Source organism: Coptis chinensis, chromosome 5, assembly GCF_015680905.1.
Source record: "Coptis chinensis isolate HL-2020 chromosome 5, ASM1568090v1, whole genome shotgun sequence".
Classification (NCBI taxonomy): domain Eukaryota; kingdom Viridiplantae; phylum Streptophyta; class Magnoliopsida; order Ranunculales; family Ranunculaceae; genus Coptis; species Coptis chinensis.
Window position 1 is genome coordinate 89,147,300 of NC_141460.1, and position 18,765 is coordinate 89,166,064.

The following is an 18,765-nucleotide window of genomic DNA, read 5'->3' on the forward strand; positions in this document are numbered from 1 at the left end:
GATCAACTGCCTCCGACCCAATTTAAATTCCCATGCCATACGACACTGTTTCAAAACCCAGCCCATCCGACCCAATTTAAATTCCAGCCCAACAGAAGCCCAACTCATATAGCAGTTTTTGTTGACTTTTGTTGCTTTTTGATCAACTACTCTTGTTGCTTCTTAATAACCTGTTCACTCCCCACCATCTTTTGGATTTGCCAAGTCATATTTTAGATCCAAAGATAAATAGATGGGTGTAGGGAGCCCACACCGTTATGTTTTATTAGATATAGTATATGCCTGTGCCGTACAACACTGATAAGCTCGACACGCGCTACATACTACATAGTACGTACAATCTCTTCGTGCGGCGGCACTAACTCTCTTAAAGCCAAAAATTGAAAAATAACCACCCCCACCCACCCCCACCAATTTTGATTGTTTTATTGGTTATTGGTTCCTGTCCCAAACTTTAGAATATAAAATGTTGCATAAAATTACCAACTTGATCTTCTCAATACCATGTATCATGTGAATATAAATTGGAGAAGAAAAACAAACTTCGAATTGAACTGAAGTATTCAAAGTATTTTAAAATTTCAGGTTGCAGTTTACCAACTAAAGAAATGGCTAAATATGCTATGATCCAATACCAGGTGGTCTAATTATACATCATATATATACATAATGGAAATTTCAAAATGAAAACAAAACTTATCCATGTGTTAGTTACCAGTTTCTACTGATAATTACATATCTGAAAAAAAATATTAAAAATGTGAACAATTGAGGCCATCGCCACGGTCAACACTGCTGGAGGGAATGGATGATTGTGCTGCCTTCGAAGGCTTTTATCAGCATTGTTCGGTCTTATGCAGATTATTAAACCTATATGCAACAAAGGTGTCAGATTTTTATCAAGTAATTCAATCCAGTTCTAGGATGCAGATATTTTACTTGTTCACGAACATGACACAACGCCGCCATGGGTCACCAACTCCAGTTAGCCATCTTTGCCTCGGACTTCCTCCATTGACATCCGCCAATAACCTGAAATCCATTACTTTGGATTATTTAGATAACAATAATAACATACACAAATGAATTATTACTTGCCACCGTGCTTTATAATGGCTCTAACGTGGATTTGAGCCCCCCTCATGGTGTGCATTCTATTGATACTATTACTAGCAGATTATTATGTGTGATAGCTATGTAGCTAATTGCTAGGTAGGAAGTGAATGGAAAACAATCAACATGTGGTCCTAAACTCAGTAAATTGAGTGCAACCAGGAATAAGGAAATAAAATGCTAATACAAAATATTCCAAAAGCAATCATTCATCATCATATGGAGGTTTCATACTGCATACAAAAATATAATTAAACTTAAAGAAACAATACATCAATAATAACAGTGTAAATCAGAGTTTTCAAACTAATACAATGTATATGTGTAACTTATTAAAAAGAGTTCTAGTGGAGACTCGAGCCTTCCTTATGACAGCTTGATTTGCACCCTTTGCACCATTTCAACCTTGTGAGCCATGATCAAGGCTTTCTACCTATTAGCAGTGAGTTTGAGTGATCATGGTATCGAGCCAAAATGACCTCAAGGATGACTTTTCCAAAAATATCAAGAAACAGTCAATAATGAGAACCCAATCAAAGTAATGCATCCGTCTGTTTATAAAAATAACAACAAAAAAGACATTATTATTTTATTAGATCAAGACTCAACAAAAGACAACAATTTCTTTTATTCCTTAACGAATGGACCAAATAATTCATAGACGTAGACCATGTACTTGGAAGAAGAATATCATCAAACCCTAGTGAAAGTCATTACATTCAATTAAATGCACAGAAAAATAAACTCGAAAGTCGAAACATCAATACTGCTGAGAATCTAAAATTGAATATTTAGAATTTGTTAAAATCTTTAGTAACCAACCCAACTTGATTTTTTATCATTATCACCAAACGAAAAAAAATATCAAACTTGTATCCACATTAATAAAAGTCCTAAACCTATAGTGTACAGTCTAAACTTGAAGCCACAATTATAGTCTAAACCTGCAGCCTACAATCTAAACTTGAATCCAACGGAGACTCACAAAGTGGTTTACTCGACACTTTTACATTGTCAAATGATGATGTTAAATGATCACGACTTCTACTCTCCGGGGTCAGTGATGGCACATAAGTTTATTTTCTAATGTAAGCAGCAGGGCCTAAATCCATTAACTGTCTAGGTACAACTAAAATTCCACCAACTTAGTGTCTTTTGTCTTGGAAGTTCCACAACATACCACCAATCAGTTAATAGGCCTTACATTTAAAGTGTAACCTACTTATCAAAGTTCTTGCTACTAAGTTGTATTAGAAATATAAATTATATACAACCAGTGTAATTTACCTCATTATGTAATTTATTTGGGTCACCAATTGCATCTGTAAAGTGTTGTAGGCTTTGCTCACTTCATGGTTCATTGGAGATTTGGAGCATGCAAAACTGACAGATGAATTATCAATTAAAAAAAATGTGTATTCTAAAAATCATTGGAAAAACAATTCCAACTAAAAGAGTACTTCATAATTTCAAATCATAAAAAGAAAAACTCAAATATAAACAACCAAACAAAGCTCAAATCAACGAAAACCTAATTATAAAACAAATGAAATTACATGTAGCAACATGAGACACAACATTTGCACCAAACCGACATTTCTCAAGCAGATTGTAGGTGCATTCATACATATTAATTTCTCAATTTCCATTTATCAATGCACAACCCACTAACGAGATCTCCCAATGGTTTAACCAAATTGATAACTAAGCATCCTTAGAGTATATACCACACAAAGTACAAAGTAATATGAATATAACCTTTACAATTCAATTAGTGAGGATATACAACACAATTACCTTCTCGGGGAAGAACACGTAATAGTTGCCAAAATTCCAACCGGATTAAATCTTCTCGCTACAAACGAAAAACAAACACCAAAGAAGGAAAATAAAACTCGGGCACAAAACAATAAAAACAATCATACCTTTTACTGGTATTAATGAAATAAAAAACAATCTTTATAGTGTTAAGAAAATGAAGACCGAGATGTTAGTGAAAAAGAAGAGAAAGATAACATGGGAGAAAGTAGCTATTAGAGAGAATCATACCCGATAGAGAGAGAGAGGCAGATTTGATCTCGTGGAGAATGAAGGAAATTTATCTCTTTACCCTAAATTAGAGGAAAAAGATACAATGAAACCGTTTGCAACTTAGAGATGCATCACACTATTTGAGGTCACTTGAAAGTGCCCCAACACAATAATAGCCATCGGATGGAGTGCCTCATGCCCCCACACTATTGCTTTTTATTAGACTAGGGTTTGCCCGTGCCCTCCGGCACGCATGAACCGGCCACACCTGTGGCACATTCTTCGAGCTTCTGATAGAGGGCTAGTGTACCACAACGTATCAAGTATAAAAACTTTGTTGAAATCTTTTATCAATTTCCAGAATTTTGGAGACACCTAGAAATTTATAAACCTTTCAGAAGATATAAATTTGAAAGAAAATTTGTAAACAAAAAATTACTGATCAGTGCAATAAAAATGGGTCATACTTGATTCAAAACCTGACTAACCCACAATTAAAGTTTCACGGAAATGGGTCGTCCTTCAACTGAACCTAAGGCTGTGATTGTTAACTTTGTGAATTTATTTCAGCTAAAACAGGGGATAATGGAAGGGCTTGTAGGTGTTCTACAATCAAAACCTCAGATCAAAGTATAAGTATATATATCCAAAGGAAACTTTTGGTGTTTATCCGAATTTGCATCTTCTTTCTAGAGATCTCCTTGTGACCAAAGAATCTACAAAGACAATACAGAAGAATAAGTAATGAGTTGAAACAAATAAATGAGAACCTGTTATGATCAGAGTCATAAGAACGAAAATAGCAAGTTGTTTCATTTTACCTTCGTGAGGAGGCTCTTAGTTTCTTCATGATTGGTTCTCAACTTCTCTCAAACGACCACAAATCCTCGACACTAAAAGCTTGTCATATAAAGCAGAATGCCCGGATCTCCTTAGCAAACACCATTTCAACTAAGTCAATCGTGGACTCAAGAATGGCCATTCAATGATATGGAAATTCTCGATGTCTCTTTCAATGATAATTTTAAAAGCAACCCCAAAACCAAGCCGCATTGGGAGATGAAACCTCGTCCGAGTCCATGCAAAAATCCACGGGATAGCACGAAGTGATTCAATTCCACCAATTGGCTTTCTCTTTGATGGATCTTAACTCCCAATGTTCATCCGACCATATTCCAACTCATCGTTTAGGAAAATAAATAAATACTCTTGGTTATCAAAAGCAATATTGGCATCATTAAAAATATGAATAGATAGTTTGGTCCGTCCTTGCAATGCAATACTTACACGACGGCGTGTATTCGACGAATCTTGGTTCTTGGAAGAATGAACTCTAGAGTGATTTTGCTAGGATAGGGGCATACATAGTTTGTTTGAAGAATAAGATCCAATAGATCCCAAAGCAGGGCATAAGGGAGCATACTCTTTGGGATTGGCTTATTTTGCCATGTCACAACTTAGAAAAGACAATGGTAACCACTGGATGGAGGCCTTGCGGGCCCCACACCATTGTGTTTTATTAGATAGATATATATATATATATATCACTAAAACAATAAAGGCTTCTATGAAATCAAATTAGAATATTTTGTGGCATTTTGTAATGTTGGTCAAACACTTTAACTTGCATGAAAAGCGAAATCAAACCTATCCACATCTAGAACTTAACCCACTATATGTTTGAAGGGTTTTTAAGTTCAAGAAATTGGTCCTAAGGCCTATTTACGAGTCAAAATCACTCACAGAACTAGTGTTTTTTTAAGATCACTCTCAAGGACAATTTTCAGGTATAAATAACCATGAAAACCAATTTTCGAGTGAAAATAACTTGTAAGGACAAATAACCCGAATTTGAAATAAATATTTTTCGATTTTACCCTTTCAGTCGTTTTGCTATGAACAATAAGTGTCCATACCTTATATTGATGTATGAACATTGATTGTTCATACCCAAATAGATTAACGTACCTCATGCAATATATTGAGGTATGAACAATGATTGTTCATAACTCATATTCCCATGTTGAGATATAAACAATGATTGTTCATACTCCAATATGTATTCTTACTTATCATACATTATATCGAGGTATAAACATTGATTGTTCATACCCAGAGTAGGTGTGAACAATGATTGTTCATACTCCAAATAAGTATGAACAATGATTGTCCATACTCCAATAGGTGTTCTTACTGATCATACATTACGTTGATGTGTGAACAGTGATTGTTCATACTCCAAATAGGTATGAATAATGATTATTCATACTCAAATAAATGTTCTTACTAATCATATATTATGTTGATGTATGAACAGTATGAACAATGAGTGTTCATAACTCATGTTGAGGTATGAACAATCATCCCAATGGGTATGAACAATGATTGTCCATACTCCAATATATGTCCTTACTAATCATACATTATATTGAAGTATAAACATTAATTGTTCATACCTATTGGGGTATGGACAATGGTATATTGTTCATATGAACAATGAGAGTTCATAGCTCATGTTGAGGTATGAAGAGTGATTGTTTATACCCTAAATAAGTCATTGTTCATACTCCAATAAGTGTTCATATTGGTCATACATCACATAATGTATGATGATCAGTAAGAATAATGATTGTTTATAGCTGCGCTCATGTTGAGATATGAACAATGATTGCTCATACCCCAAATAGATATGAACAATGATTGTTCATACTCTAATAGATATTCTTACTGATTATACATTATATTGAGGCCAGTATGAACATTGATTGCTCATACCCCAAATAAATATTAACAATGACTGTTCATATAACTCATATTGAGGTATGAACAGTGATTGTTCATACCCCAAATAGGTATAAACAATGATTGTTCAGGTATTCATACTCCAATAAGTGTTCTTACTGATCATACAATTATGTTGAGGTATGAACAGTATGAACACTGATTGTTCATACTCCAATAGGTGTTTTTACTGATCATACATTATATTGAGGTATGAACAATGAGTGTTCATAGCTCATGCATGTTAAGATATGAACAATGATTGTTTATACTCCAATAGGTGTTCTTACTGATCATACACTATATTGAGGTATGAATATTGATTGTTCATACCCCAAATAGATATGAACAATGAATGTTCATAGCTCATATTGAGGTATGAACAGTCACTGACTGTTCATACTCCAATAAGTGGTCATACTAATCATACATTATGTTGAGGTATAAACAATATGAACAATGATAGATTGTTCATACTCCAATAGGTGTTTTTAAAGATCATACGTTATATTGAGATATGAATATTAATTGTTCATACCCCAAATAGGCATGAACAATGAATGTTAATATCTCATGTTAAAATATGTGATAAGTACCCAAAACTGTAATATTAAACCCCGTGAGACATAGCAAATTGGTTGATTATGTATTTAATAATCATAAAATAATTATATTTACATACTTTTGCAGGTTTTTGCAGTTAATGTAAAAATGATGATAAAACCTGTATTAAAGCACAGGAATAGTGTATATATATGAAGTCTTCTGATAAAACGGATTTTATTGTACGTTTATTAGTTTTCTTGATTAATTAAGTCCGAGGTCCACAGTCTGAAGTCCAAAGACCAAAGTCCCAAGTTCCAAGTCCGTATAGTCGTACGTTTTAGTCAAGTTACCTTACTCACGTGGGTTTGGTAGGATAGGTCGAATAAGGGATCGTCCAAACCTTAGGGCTCGGAAAAGGTTCACAACTGGAATTACAACTTTTGGTGAGTAGGATTTTAGGTTTTTTAGTTGGTTTTAATTAAATTAACGGTAATGCAAATAATGTAAATTACTACGGTGATTTTGATGTAGATAACCAAAGATAGTGAACAGGGAGAGAGTTAATCATACTCATGCAAGAATCATTTTTCAACAGTTTATATTATCACGTCACTACATCTCTAATTCGTCTCGTGTTCGGAGACGACGTCGAGTATTGATCCCTAGCGCATGCCCACATCTTTGAGCCGCATCGCACTAGCATAAGGAGTTGAAGTAATATTTCATCTATGGAATATCATTTCAGCTCCTGGCTCGATTTCACATCAACTGGACAAATTAGAGAGTCGGCTCGACATTATAGAGTCTTGCCAGACATTTTTTGATTCGCAAGACGAGACTGATCGAGCATCAACACTCCAAATTTGTATGCGGTCTCGACCATTTTGGGACCGGATGTCTAATCTATGCCTAATTCCTAAGTAGTGATTCTAGAATATTAAAAGAGTCAATCCGATTCTTACACGAAGCAAGATAACCCCTCCCCGGGGGGAGGGGATTAGCTCATGGTCATTGAAGGAATAATAAAACTTCTTTGTATACATTAAGTAAATAAATGCGGGGACATGAATTAAACTAGAAAAGAAATGATTATTAAGGGTAAAATGACTTACGATATTTAAAATTTCTTTGGAATGAAAATGACGAGAGTTTAGTCTTTGGAATGAAACTATAGACGTTAAAGTAAAACTAATGTATAGCTAAAGCATGAAAATGCTGAAGGAAAAATATCAAAGGCGACCCCCTCATATATATAGGCTAATGTCTCGTGAAGGATTTAATTGGTTTTTGTTTATTAGCTAATTGAAACGTTCAAAACTTTGAGAATCAAAGTTTTGTTTTTATCTGTTTTAAATTTTGTCTTTTACTTTATTAAGGTTTCGTCCTTTAGCCAATTTCAATTCAAACCACCTGATTTGAATTGGTACGTGTCTTCTATATTGCGAGGTGGCACCAAATTAAAACCATCACTTGCCACCTGCCTATGCTGACTCGTCATGCCTTTTAGGCCCAGAGTGGGTCCACTTAGTATGTCCATGGCGCTACCGATTTTTTTGTGTTTTACAACTTTACGTCTTTGGTAGAGTTTGTCGTCCTGGTCGCTCTGGCAGTTTACTAGCCAACGTCGGCACCCCGATTTATCAGATTTGAGCTTCGGAAGTTTGCTGCTTCTTTATATGTGGACCTGTTCTGCACTGGTTTGTTCTTTTGGAAACTTCGGCTCTAGTCAGGCTCTGTGGGGCTTCACTGGGGTTGAGTGGGAAACTTCAAATATTCTAGTATTCCCGTACTTCGATGCATGTTTTATCATTATATTCCTTTTAAATGAGGAAACCTGTAAAATTACGAAAATATAATTATTATATGATTATTAAACACATAATCGACCAAAATGCTATGTCTCTCGGGGTTTAATATTACAGTTTTGGGTGTTTATCATCTTCCTACTAAGTCCATGTGAAGCCCAACAAAGCTGGACTAAAGCTCGGAGACTCAAACAGGACATAATCAAGTCAGAACGGGATTGCGTGCACATAATCATCAAACTTCCGAATCCCATATCTCTTTAACCAAAACTCCGATTTTCGGTGAGCTTGAGCTACTCAGACGATCAGTGCGACGAGCTCTACGAAAAGGCAGAAAGTTGTAAAAATACCGAAATTCCCCAGCCCACCACTGAACGTAGCATGTGGACTCACTTTGCGGGCCCACAAAATTAGATGAGTCATCAATCATGGAGCAAGTCAAGACAAAACATGCAAATTATTGGCACAAATTAACACCTTGTATGTCTTTAAATGCATTGACTAGCCTTTTGTGCAAGAATAGTTTTAGTTTTGGCTTGATTGGTGTTGTGATAAGATGAAATTAATGAGACATAAATGAGGGAGGTGGTTTCACGTGGGCTAGAAGAGAATGCTCTTAATATGTGTGGAGGGAGGAAAGGAGAGCATGATTCACTTTCATGCATGTTTTATTTTATAGCTTTTAGTTGAGTTATTGTAATAGTGTTAATGGAGAAAAAAACTTAGTTCATAAAATAAAAAGCTTTATTCATTCAAGTAAAAAATCAGGTCTTTCATTTCTCTCCTTATACTTTTATCTGAATTTAGCATTACTCTTTTGCATAATCAAGTACTCCCATGATCATGAGCTAAAACCTTCCAAGGTAAAAGGTTAATGATGCTCATGTGGGGATCAGACTGTGTATTATTAGATTCCAGAATAACTACCTAGAAACTTAGGACTCATTCAATATCCTACCCCAAAATGGTAGTGTCTGGCCAAATAGATATCCTGGAGCTCGAGATGAACTCGTGTGCGGCACCTAGGTGACACTGGGGCTGGTTGCGCACGCGAGGTTCTGAGAATTCAGTATTCTCTGATTGACAGGTTAATGTAGGATGAGACCAGGAGTTGAGATGATATTTTAGAAATGAAATATCAGTTCAACTCTTTATGCTAGTAAGATGGACTCAGAGTACATCTTACTAGGGATCGATCATCAAGTTCGTTTTGGGTTTGTCAATGAACCCAATACATTAGATATAGTAGTAATTTGTTTTCTAAAGAAATATGTACGTAGTTAGACCTTGCATGAGTAGGATTAATCCTCTACCATTTTCCTCTCTCTAGTTTTCTTAATCAAGTGATTAAAATTTCATTTTTTTTCCTTTGTCTTGCACGTTAAACATATCGTAGGAAGTAACGACCAACAAATGTTCCCAATAAAATCCTTCTCACTAGTTCCCTCTAAAAGCTATATTAAGTTGTGATAATTGGCCTAGTCCTAATATTTGGACGAACACTTTTACTAAAATTATACACGCGAATCACGTGAGCAAGGTGGAATTGACCATTAGTATATTTTAAGGCTAAAATTCACAAAAAGAAACGAAGTTAATATTTGAATTAATTCATTAGTACTTGACATTGCTTAAGACATATTCAGTGTATAAACTTACCAAGTTGTGGAGCATTGGTAAGAACCCATTCAGAAGCTTGATAGTAATCAACATACAATATTGCCACATTAGGGTACTCTAACCTTAACTGTTGCAAGGCATTTTGTAGATACTGATTGTGATACATGGCAAAAGTGTTAAGACCATTCAAACAACCTTTGTCATCGTAAGAAGTTGAATCGTTGCGTAAGGTACATAGGTGAGCATCCAATTGGAAAATTCCTTAGGAACAATTAATCGAGTAGCTCCAAGGTCAATCAGTTTCGGCATCCAGCACCCAATATCAAAGCAATTTCAGTTAGTCTTTTGCATGCTAGCTTAAATTAATTATACGTAGTAAATCAGCAATACACAATGACATATATCTCCAAACAATATTATTGATATATATAACTAAATCTTACCTTGGCAACGTCTCTGATGTTGTTAACCACAAGAGGCACTAAAGCAGTGGCATCCTCGATGCTTTTACCTTGTAAAAAGGCATAGTTGTAATCATTACCTCCAGTTTCGCCCACCATGAAGAGAGACCAGTTTCGCCTCCAGTTATATATAAGACTAGTTATTTATAAATATTGTAAATTTTTAGCTTATACACCTTTAAAATGATGTTAACAATTACAAAAAAATAGGTTTTAAAAAACAACACCAAAAGTGATAACATGAAGTAAAAAATTGCAAAGCATTTGAAGAACATCTGTGGTAAGAACATGAAAAGAAACAAACCAGGTTATCCAAACGATCGTAGGAAGGTCTTCTAGGTTTGCGACAAACAAAACACATTTTTAATGCATACGTCTGTCCGTTGCCTGTCTTCAATTTTCCCCATCTTCCCTGCACCTTTTACTCAAAAACAGAACTCTCCATTTCCATCTCCCCGGTTCTTTGGGCCCTGGTTAATGGGCCTTCACCTGGGCCAGGGTATTTTGTTAGTATGCCAGAGAAGACGCAAACTTGTAAAATCAACATCCACATCCTAAAACCTTTAGCCGTTAAAGTCAGCGGCAAACATTATTATTATTTTTTTTATTTTTTTTTCCCAAGCGTCGACATATTCCGAGCATCTAGGGTTTCCACATACTCTACATCAGCGGCACTCTCTTTTTTCCTCTCTCCTTCTCCCGCTCCTCACTTCATTCAATTCCACCTTTATACCCTATAATTTATTCCAAAAAAACCCCACCTTTTTATAAATTAATCCCATCCATATCCCCAATGCAAAAATCAGAACCACCCCCAGTCGACGACGATGACTCACCCCCGCAAGACACCGAATCAGATACAGAGAAAAACAAAACAGTCGAAACAGAAGAAGAAATTATTGATGATGTATCAAATAAAACATGGGAGTTGTCCGTACTGGATAAAAACTCAAACTCATCAGTCAAAGGAATATATATGTACAAGAACACATTCAATTTGATTCCAAAGTCAATTGGTGAATATGAGAGGTTGAAAACGTTGAAGTTTTTTGCAAATGAGATAAATTTGTTTCCTATGGAGACAGGTAATTTAGTTGAGCTGGAATGTTTACAAGTTAAAGTATCTTCACCGGGGATATCGGGTTTGCCTTTACAGAAATTGAAAGCTTTGAAACAACTCGAGTTATTTAAAGTGCCACCTAGACCTTCTGCGTTTCCCATTTTGACTGAGATTGCTAATTTGAAGTGTTTGACTAAACTCGCTGTTTGTCATTTCGGTATCAGGTAATAATTTTATTTATTATGCAAAGTTAGTGTTATATGGTGTATGTCATTTTAGGTTATAGCATGGAATAGATTATTTTAAGATGTGCACTTTTGGTACTATGGTGTAACCATTTGACGGGTTGAACTCCTTGAATGCTGAAGGTGATTTTTTAGGGATTTCTCTGAAGTGAGCATCCTGGAATAGAAGCAAGTAGTTTGAAGTGCTATTCAAAACTTGAAGGATTGGCATATTGTTAGCAAAGCCATTCTCTATTCAACATTATATACTTTTCATCTTAACATAAGCAGAGACCTTGCAGCTAGCAGACGCAGTCATTATTGATCATTTCATTGGCTGCACTGATCGAGTTAAAAGTTAAACATAGTCGTAGTATTAAATTGGAAGGGGAGTTTTAACCAAACTTGCATGATAATTTCACATACTTACGTAGAACCTTGTGATATTGATGTACTTATTTCTTTTCCAGATACCTTCCTCCAGAAATTGCTTTTCTTGATAAGTTGGAGGATTTGGATCTTTCATTTAATAAACTGAAGAGTTTGCCTACTGAGATTACCCTTTTGGATGCTCTCAAATCGTTGAAAGTTGCCAATAATAAGTTGGAGGAACTTCCTGGAGGTTTATCAAGTCTAAGGAGCCTGGAAACTTTGGACCTTTCAAATAATAGACTAACATCACTGTGGCCTGTCAATCTTGTGTCTATGCAGACGCTGAAGAAATTGAACTTACAGGTAGAACACTTACAATTTTCATGCTTCAGTATCGAAATGGTTTATAATTTGTATGCTGAAGTTTACCTTCAGTTTGCAGTTTTGCCTAGCAGTCATGTTAGTTTATGACAATTTATTTTATTATATTATATTTTCCTTTGGTGTTAACGAGCACTACAGTTTCTATCTGTGACAAGTGATGATAAGGGATTGCACACTTCACACATTTTATCAGTAATCCATTCTTCTTATGCTTGATTTAGTGTTGTGATTATGCAACAGAATAATTAAGGAGGCTACAAACCCTATGCATAATAAACCACCTCCTTAAACCTAAGAAACTAGATACCTTAAACCACTCCAACTGTGCTTTATTATACGGGCCAACATGGCTAATGAAAATAAGTCGAGAAAACTCCTACTAAGGACACCTATTACATTATATAGCTTTCCCTTCGTTCTCTGGTATCTGTTGCAACGCCAGTATATCTTTTTGCCCAGAGGTCAAAATTTAGATATTCACTATTTATATCTTCATTTGTGTAGATTAATTGTCCTTCTTTACTATTAAAATAATCTGAGATGTTCTGATCCTAACATTGCCTGTCATCTTCATCACTATAGTACAATAAGCTTATCGACTGTTGTCAAATTCCTTCATGGATATGTTGCAATTTGGAAGGGAATGGCAAAGACACATCCAATGATGAATTCATCAGCTCTTCAATAGACGTTGATATAGAAGAATGTGATATGCCCATTCAGAAGCTTGACGCAGTCCGTTCTTGTAAAGGTCAGATCCCTTGGAGCTTTCTAACGATATAATATTAGATGCTGGTTTTCCCTTAAGATTATTTTGGCCAATGTTGGTATCTTTTTTTCTGATAAAATGTTATATGACTGAATTCAGGATCTCATGGTGTCTCATCCAGTCTTTCATCCGATACCTCAGCAAATAGATGTTCCGCAACAAGGAGGATTGGAAAGGGGTGGAGGCGGCGTGATTATTTGCAGCAGAGATCTCGTCAAGAGCGTTTGAACACCATTAGGAACCGAAGAAGTGAGGATCACCAACATATGAATGTGGATTCAAAATGCAAAAAGTGCAAGCTACTTGATGTTTCCTTTGAATCTCTAAGTGAGTTGGGTTCAGTTGAAGATGGTGAATCAAGCAGTGTAAAAGATTTCAATGACAATGACAAATATGCGCATGCTTTTGAGAATGATCCTCAGATTTTGATTAATAATGATGAAGATGAAAAACTCTTTTTTGATTCTGTTGGTCCTGATAAAGGGTGTGATAATGAATGTGATGGTGAAGATGAGACATCCCCAAGAAGTTCTTTAAGTAAGAGTGATGAGCAAAATGGGGACTCTAATAATGCATCTAAAAGTACTCCAAAGATGAAGAGGCAATTTGACGATGATCTTGAAAATCCCAAACCAAGCAAATCGCAGAAGCCATTCGACTGTCACTCATATTTATCAAACAAGTACAGCACTGAGTCATTCTGTAGCATTAATGATCGTCTACCGGATGGATTCTATGATGCTGGACGTGATCGTCCTTTTATGCCTTTACAGAGTTATGAGCAGAGTCTCTGCCTTGACTCGCGTGAGGTAATCCTTGTAGACAGGTTAGTATTGTATTCCATTTAAAAGTATTTGTAAGCATTAAAGTAAGAGATAAAGAGTTCTGATTGTCTGCAGTATAACAGCTGTAGCCATTTTATAGTGGCCATTAAATATGCTAAGGAGCTTGTGCCATATGGACATAGGTAATTTGGTTATTTTTTTTCAGGGAAATGGATGCCGAGTTAGATGTGGTTGCATCTTCTGCTAAAGCATTGGTGTCCCGTTTGAACCAGCGAAGTCTTCTAGACAAACATGGTGAAGAGTTGGCTGATGATGACTTGCAGAGGGCCTCTTTGCTTGCCCTATTTGTTTCAAATTGGTTTGGAGGCAGTGATAGAAGTAATCTTACTGTGAAGGCACGAAAAGCTTGGTCTGGTTCAAATTATCATAAGCCTTTTGTGTGTACTTGCCGAACTGGAAATGGTGTTAATGGGTCATCCTCTGAGCAGAATTTGAGTATGGCTGAGAGTTTCAACTTCGTCGATTTGTGTGAGAAATCTTTGCGTATTATCAAACAAGCGCGGAATTCTAATATTGTACCTATTGGGACTTTGCGGTGGGGTGTATGTAGGCACAGAGCAGTGCTTATGAAGGTAATTCTTCTGCTGAGCGTGTACCTAACTGTGAACTCATTTAGTTCTGTTATTTAAGTTCCATGGGATGCTGTATATGCTCAATTTAAGCTGTATATGCTGACCACTTTTCATACTTTGCAGTATTTATGTGATAGGATGGTTCCTCCAATTCCTTGTGAGCTTGTGAGGGGATATCTGGATTTCTTACCCCATGCGTGGAACATTGTACCGGTCCAGAGAGATGACTCATGGGTACGCATGGTTGTTGATGCATGTTGTCCAACTGATATAAGAGAAGAAACAGAGACAGAGTATTTCTGCAGGTCAACCCTTTATTCCATTTCTTTTTATTCTCTATGCTACCTGTTACTACAGGTGCACATTATCTATATATTTGTAAAGAGGTGTGGGGAGCTAGCCGGATAAGCGGTGCCAAATTATGTCCGCACCTCATTTTTCCCCTCCTAAAAAGGGCCCCACTAATCTAACTATCTATCCGTGTCACTCACAAGAATACTATTTTCACACAATGTGCGATGCATGTGCATACATACTAGTGTTGATGAAATTCTCATTGGATTTTCATCACAATACAGTACGTTTGACTTAATAAATGAACTTATCTTTTCAGGTATGTTCCGTCGAGTCGCATTCATGCTTCCATTATAACTGAAGATATTGAGAAACAAAGTTCATTTCCTTCTTTATCACTATGTGAGAAAGTTGAAACAGCAGCAAGTTCTCTAATGCGTTACAGTTTTGGATCTGTTGAAGCTGTGGCAAAGGTGAGCTTTATTTTTTAGTGTGCTGAATATGATTCGAGCCTTTTGAGGTGCTACTTTTTAATTTTGGCAACATTTCTTTGCTGTTGTCAAATTATTTGACCTCATAGTTCATAGTTCATACTATACTTTCTCAGTTCATTTTATTATTATTATTTTTTTGGAACGTCTGTACTTTTCCTATTTACCATTTATAACTGGAAGTCTTTGTATCCAGTTTATCATGTTGGTCATAGGCATTTTATGTTAATATATTTTTACTGATGTAGTTAGTAATGCATGCTGCAGGTCCGTAGTTTAAATACAAATGAGGTCACAGATGAGGAAATGAAGAAGTTTGAATATACTTGTTTAGGTGAAGTGAGATTATTAGGGGCTTTAATGAAACACTCCTGCATTGTAGAAATTTATGGGCATCAGATATCTTCTAAGTGGGTTCCTCCTGTAGATGGAAATAGAGAATATCGTATATTGCAGTCTGCAATATGGATGGAATACATTGAAGGAGGTTGCTTGAAGGTAATCATATTTTAAATGTTAATGTCCTTTACTTCATCGCCTCTCTTGAAATTGGTCCTTAGCATTTGCATCACTTTTTACTCTACAGAAGTACATGGAGAAGGTTTTGAAAAATGGTGAGAAAAGTTTGCAGTTGGATCTGGCATTGTTTATTGCAAGAGATGTTGTATGTGCGTTGGTGGAGTTGCACTCTAAGGACATAATTCATCGAGATGTCAAAAGCGAAAATGTTTTGATTGATTTGGATAAAAAAAGGTCTGATGGAACTCCAGTCGTCAAACTCTGTGATTTTGACAGAGCAATACCTCTTCGATCTTTTTCACACAATTGTTGTATTGCTCATCGTGGAATACCTCCACCGGATGTTTGTGTTGGAACGCCTCGCTGGATGGCTCCAGAGGTGCTTCAGACCGTGCACAGGCGCAAGACTTATGGACTGGTAAGTTAATTTTGTTGTTGGTTATAAGCGTGCATTATTCCATCTCTGTAAGACTTCAAAGGCTGTCAGAACTTAATATGCAATTGTTAGTGTGGAAGTTGTCCTAAATATGTGTTTGCAACAAATGGAATGCATTTATGTCTTCTTTTACCTGAACGATTAAGTGCTTGTTTTTGTTTTCTTTTGACTCGTTATATTCTATCTATATCAAAACAATTTGCACATTTAAAAATTATGACATTTTTGTTCTTGCCTTAGACTTCCTACAATAATTGATTTTAGTAGCATTGCTAGCCTGCTAGGTGTCTTCTTGTTACATGTTTCTCATTACCACTTCTCTGTTTTTGGTTTTACCGTTTTTTTTTATGTTATTTTTTCCAGCATTGTTATCTTTTCGCAACAGTTCTTCTCTTTTTTTCGGTTTTACCAGTCAAATCATTATTTAAACATTGTTATAGTTTCTTTGCTCATACATTAATATGAATTCAACCTTTCCAATGGAGTTGTTTAGGTTGTCACTCTCAGATTCGGATTGTCATTTGTAAGTCAATTGACGATGTAAGGGCCATGAAGTGCTATATTTTGGCCTTTCATTTTTCTCATTCTGCTGCATTGGCGCATCCACTTCTAGCTTCCTTTTGGTTCACCTCCTTTTCTCATTCTTTCTTCTCTTTCTCTACTTACTACTACTTTGTTTTTGTTTTTGGGTTTGGGTTTGGGTTTGGTGTATTTTATGTTTTTAGCAATTACACACCGATGTGGATGCGACTATGAGTTTCGATTGAGCAATGCATCACTGTGTCATCTAATGAACGTCTATATTCAGAATTTAATTTGTGGCTCCTCTTGTCAAATTATTTTTTATTATCAGAAATAAAAAAAATCTTATGTTACATATGCCAATGCTCATTTATTTGGTGGTTCTGGCTGTTGCAGGAAGTGGATATTTGGTCTTATGGGTGCTTACTCCTGGAGTTACTCACGCTACAAGTCCCTTATGCAGCTTTACCAGAATCAGATATTCATGATCTACTTCAGGTGATTGATTTTATGGATTTAATCTTTCTATTTGAATGTGTCGTGGTCATTATGACAATCCTTATTGTTAGACTGTTAGTGTACTGTTGCTGGGGTTAGTACATTTTCTTTTACTGATTGTTAGTAGCACTTTACTTGATATCAGTGTTTGGTATCGATATTTAGTTAATAGTTTCTTGTCTGATTAGTCAATGTATTAACACATGCAGTCGGGACAGCGGCCGCCTCTCACAGATGAACTGGAAGCATTAGTGTCATCAGATGAGACTGCAACGGCCAAATTATATACTAAACTGGTTGGAGTGGAAGCTGAGACCGAAACTTTGAGATTCCTGGTTTACCTGTTCCGTCAGTGTACTGAAAGGAACCCAAAAGATCGCCCAACAGCAGCACACCTATATGAAATGTTGAATGCACGCATCGACTCATTGGCCAGTTCAACAAGATAGAGAAATCAGGCTGCTTGTGGGAGTAGAGCCTCTCAGCTCTGCAAGCCTAGGGATGCATGGTGTCGCTAGGTTACATCCAGCGCCTGGGTCTTTAACTGCACAATCATTTCTTATTGTAATTTAAGTTTTGCCAAAATTTTGTAGCTTCTAGTTTGTTGAGCGTTGTTTTATTGTTAGTCCTTGGAGTTGGACCTGATGTTTGCTGATCTTCTTTGGTGTTATTTGCAAAATCAGTTAGAAACTTAGAATAGGCTCACTGAGTTGTGTCATCTGTGAGGAGTTGTATCCGAATCAGTCAACTCACTGCACATGTGTGTCATGTTGTAACAGTCATTAACTTTTATCTTTAAGTTAACTTTAATTCAATGAAGGAGCAACTTCTGCCCTATTACTTCTCACAGCTGTACTTTATGTTTCTCTAGTATTTCTCAGGTATGGCCCCGCTAGCATTTCTCGTGATGGAATTATGGACTGTGTGGTTCAGATTTACACTGTTTTTGAGAAACCTATTTGATTGGTGAGGTTATTTATATGCTGCTCATTGCAGTAACATGGGACCACAAGATTGATCTTTTTAGATTGCATTATAGTTTTAGACTTGTAGGTCAAACACTAGGTCCATGAACTGACAGCCTAGTGAAGTATTATATATTGATTTTGTTTGCGTACTCATTGGATGATGTAAAAATGTATTCGTATTAGCAAATAGTTGGAATTTTGGTCGAACAATTTCTAGCTGTGTCAGTGTGTCTGTGTGTGTAGCTCAGATTTTGCACTTGGAATAACAAAGAAAGATATTTAACAAGGGACTTTTTGTGTGTGTGTTTTTTCCCCTCGCAATGGCGTTGGGTGCTCTATTTGTAGACGCTGTTCCGGAGAAAGCCAGCATTTTCTGGACTAGCCCATTGCAAAACTGTATAGTTCGAAAATTCTGACTCTATTTCAACCTCAATGAATATTTTGTCAAGTATTT

At 36.1% G+C, this 18,765-nt stretch overlaps 1 protein-coding gene and 1 long non-coding RNA gene across 2 annotated transcripts; one reads left to right on the forward strand and one right to left on the reverse strand.

Moving 5' to 3' along the window:
• Positions 1-592: 592 nt before the first annotated feature.
• Positions 593-2,611, reverse strand: LOC147499863 (uncharacterized). Its single transcript, XR_015194552.1, has 3 exons — positions 2,401-2,611; positions 940-1,032; positions 593-870 (listed from the first exon to the last, which is right to left on the reverse strand). It is a non-coding gene; the product is annotated as an uncharacterized LOC147499863 (long non-coding RNA).
• An 8,324-nt stretch (positions 2,612-10,935) lies between these two features.
• Positions 10,936-18,178, forward strand: LOC147499864 (Leucine-rich repeat protein kinase family protein). Its single transcript, XM_086561627.1, has 11 exons — positions 10,936-11,641; positions 12,112-12,376; positions 12,980-13,148; positions 13,266-13,992; positions 14,157-14,583; positions 14,707-14,888; positions 15,197-15,350; positions 15,636-15,866; positions 15,955-16,305; positions 17,242-17,343; positions 17,553-18,178. Exons 1-11 carry the CDS (start codon positions 11,151-11,153, stop codon positions 17,790-17,792), a joined length of 3,339 nt encoding a protein of 1,112 aa, XP_086417753.1. The 5' UTR covers positions 10,936-11,150; the 3' UTR covers positions 17,793-18,178.
• The last annotated feature ends 587 nt before the right edge of the window (positions 18,179-18,765 follow it).

Coding starts and splice junctions, on each gene's coding strand:
- LOC147499864 (XM_086561627.1), top strand. CDS start 11,151: ATGCAAAAATCAGAACCACCCCCAGTCGACGACGATGACTCACCCCCG. Junction 14,584..14,706: donor ACAGAGCAGTGCTTATGAAG/GTAATTCTTCTG, acceptor CATACTTTGCAG/TATTTATGTGATAGGATGGT. Junction 17,344..17,552: donor ATATTCATGATCTACTTCAG/GTGATTGATTTT, acceptor TAACACATGCAG/TCGGGACAGCGGCCGCCTCT.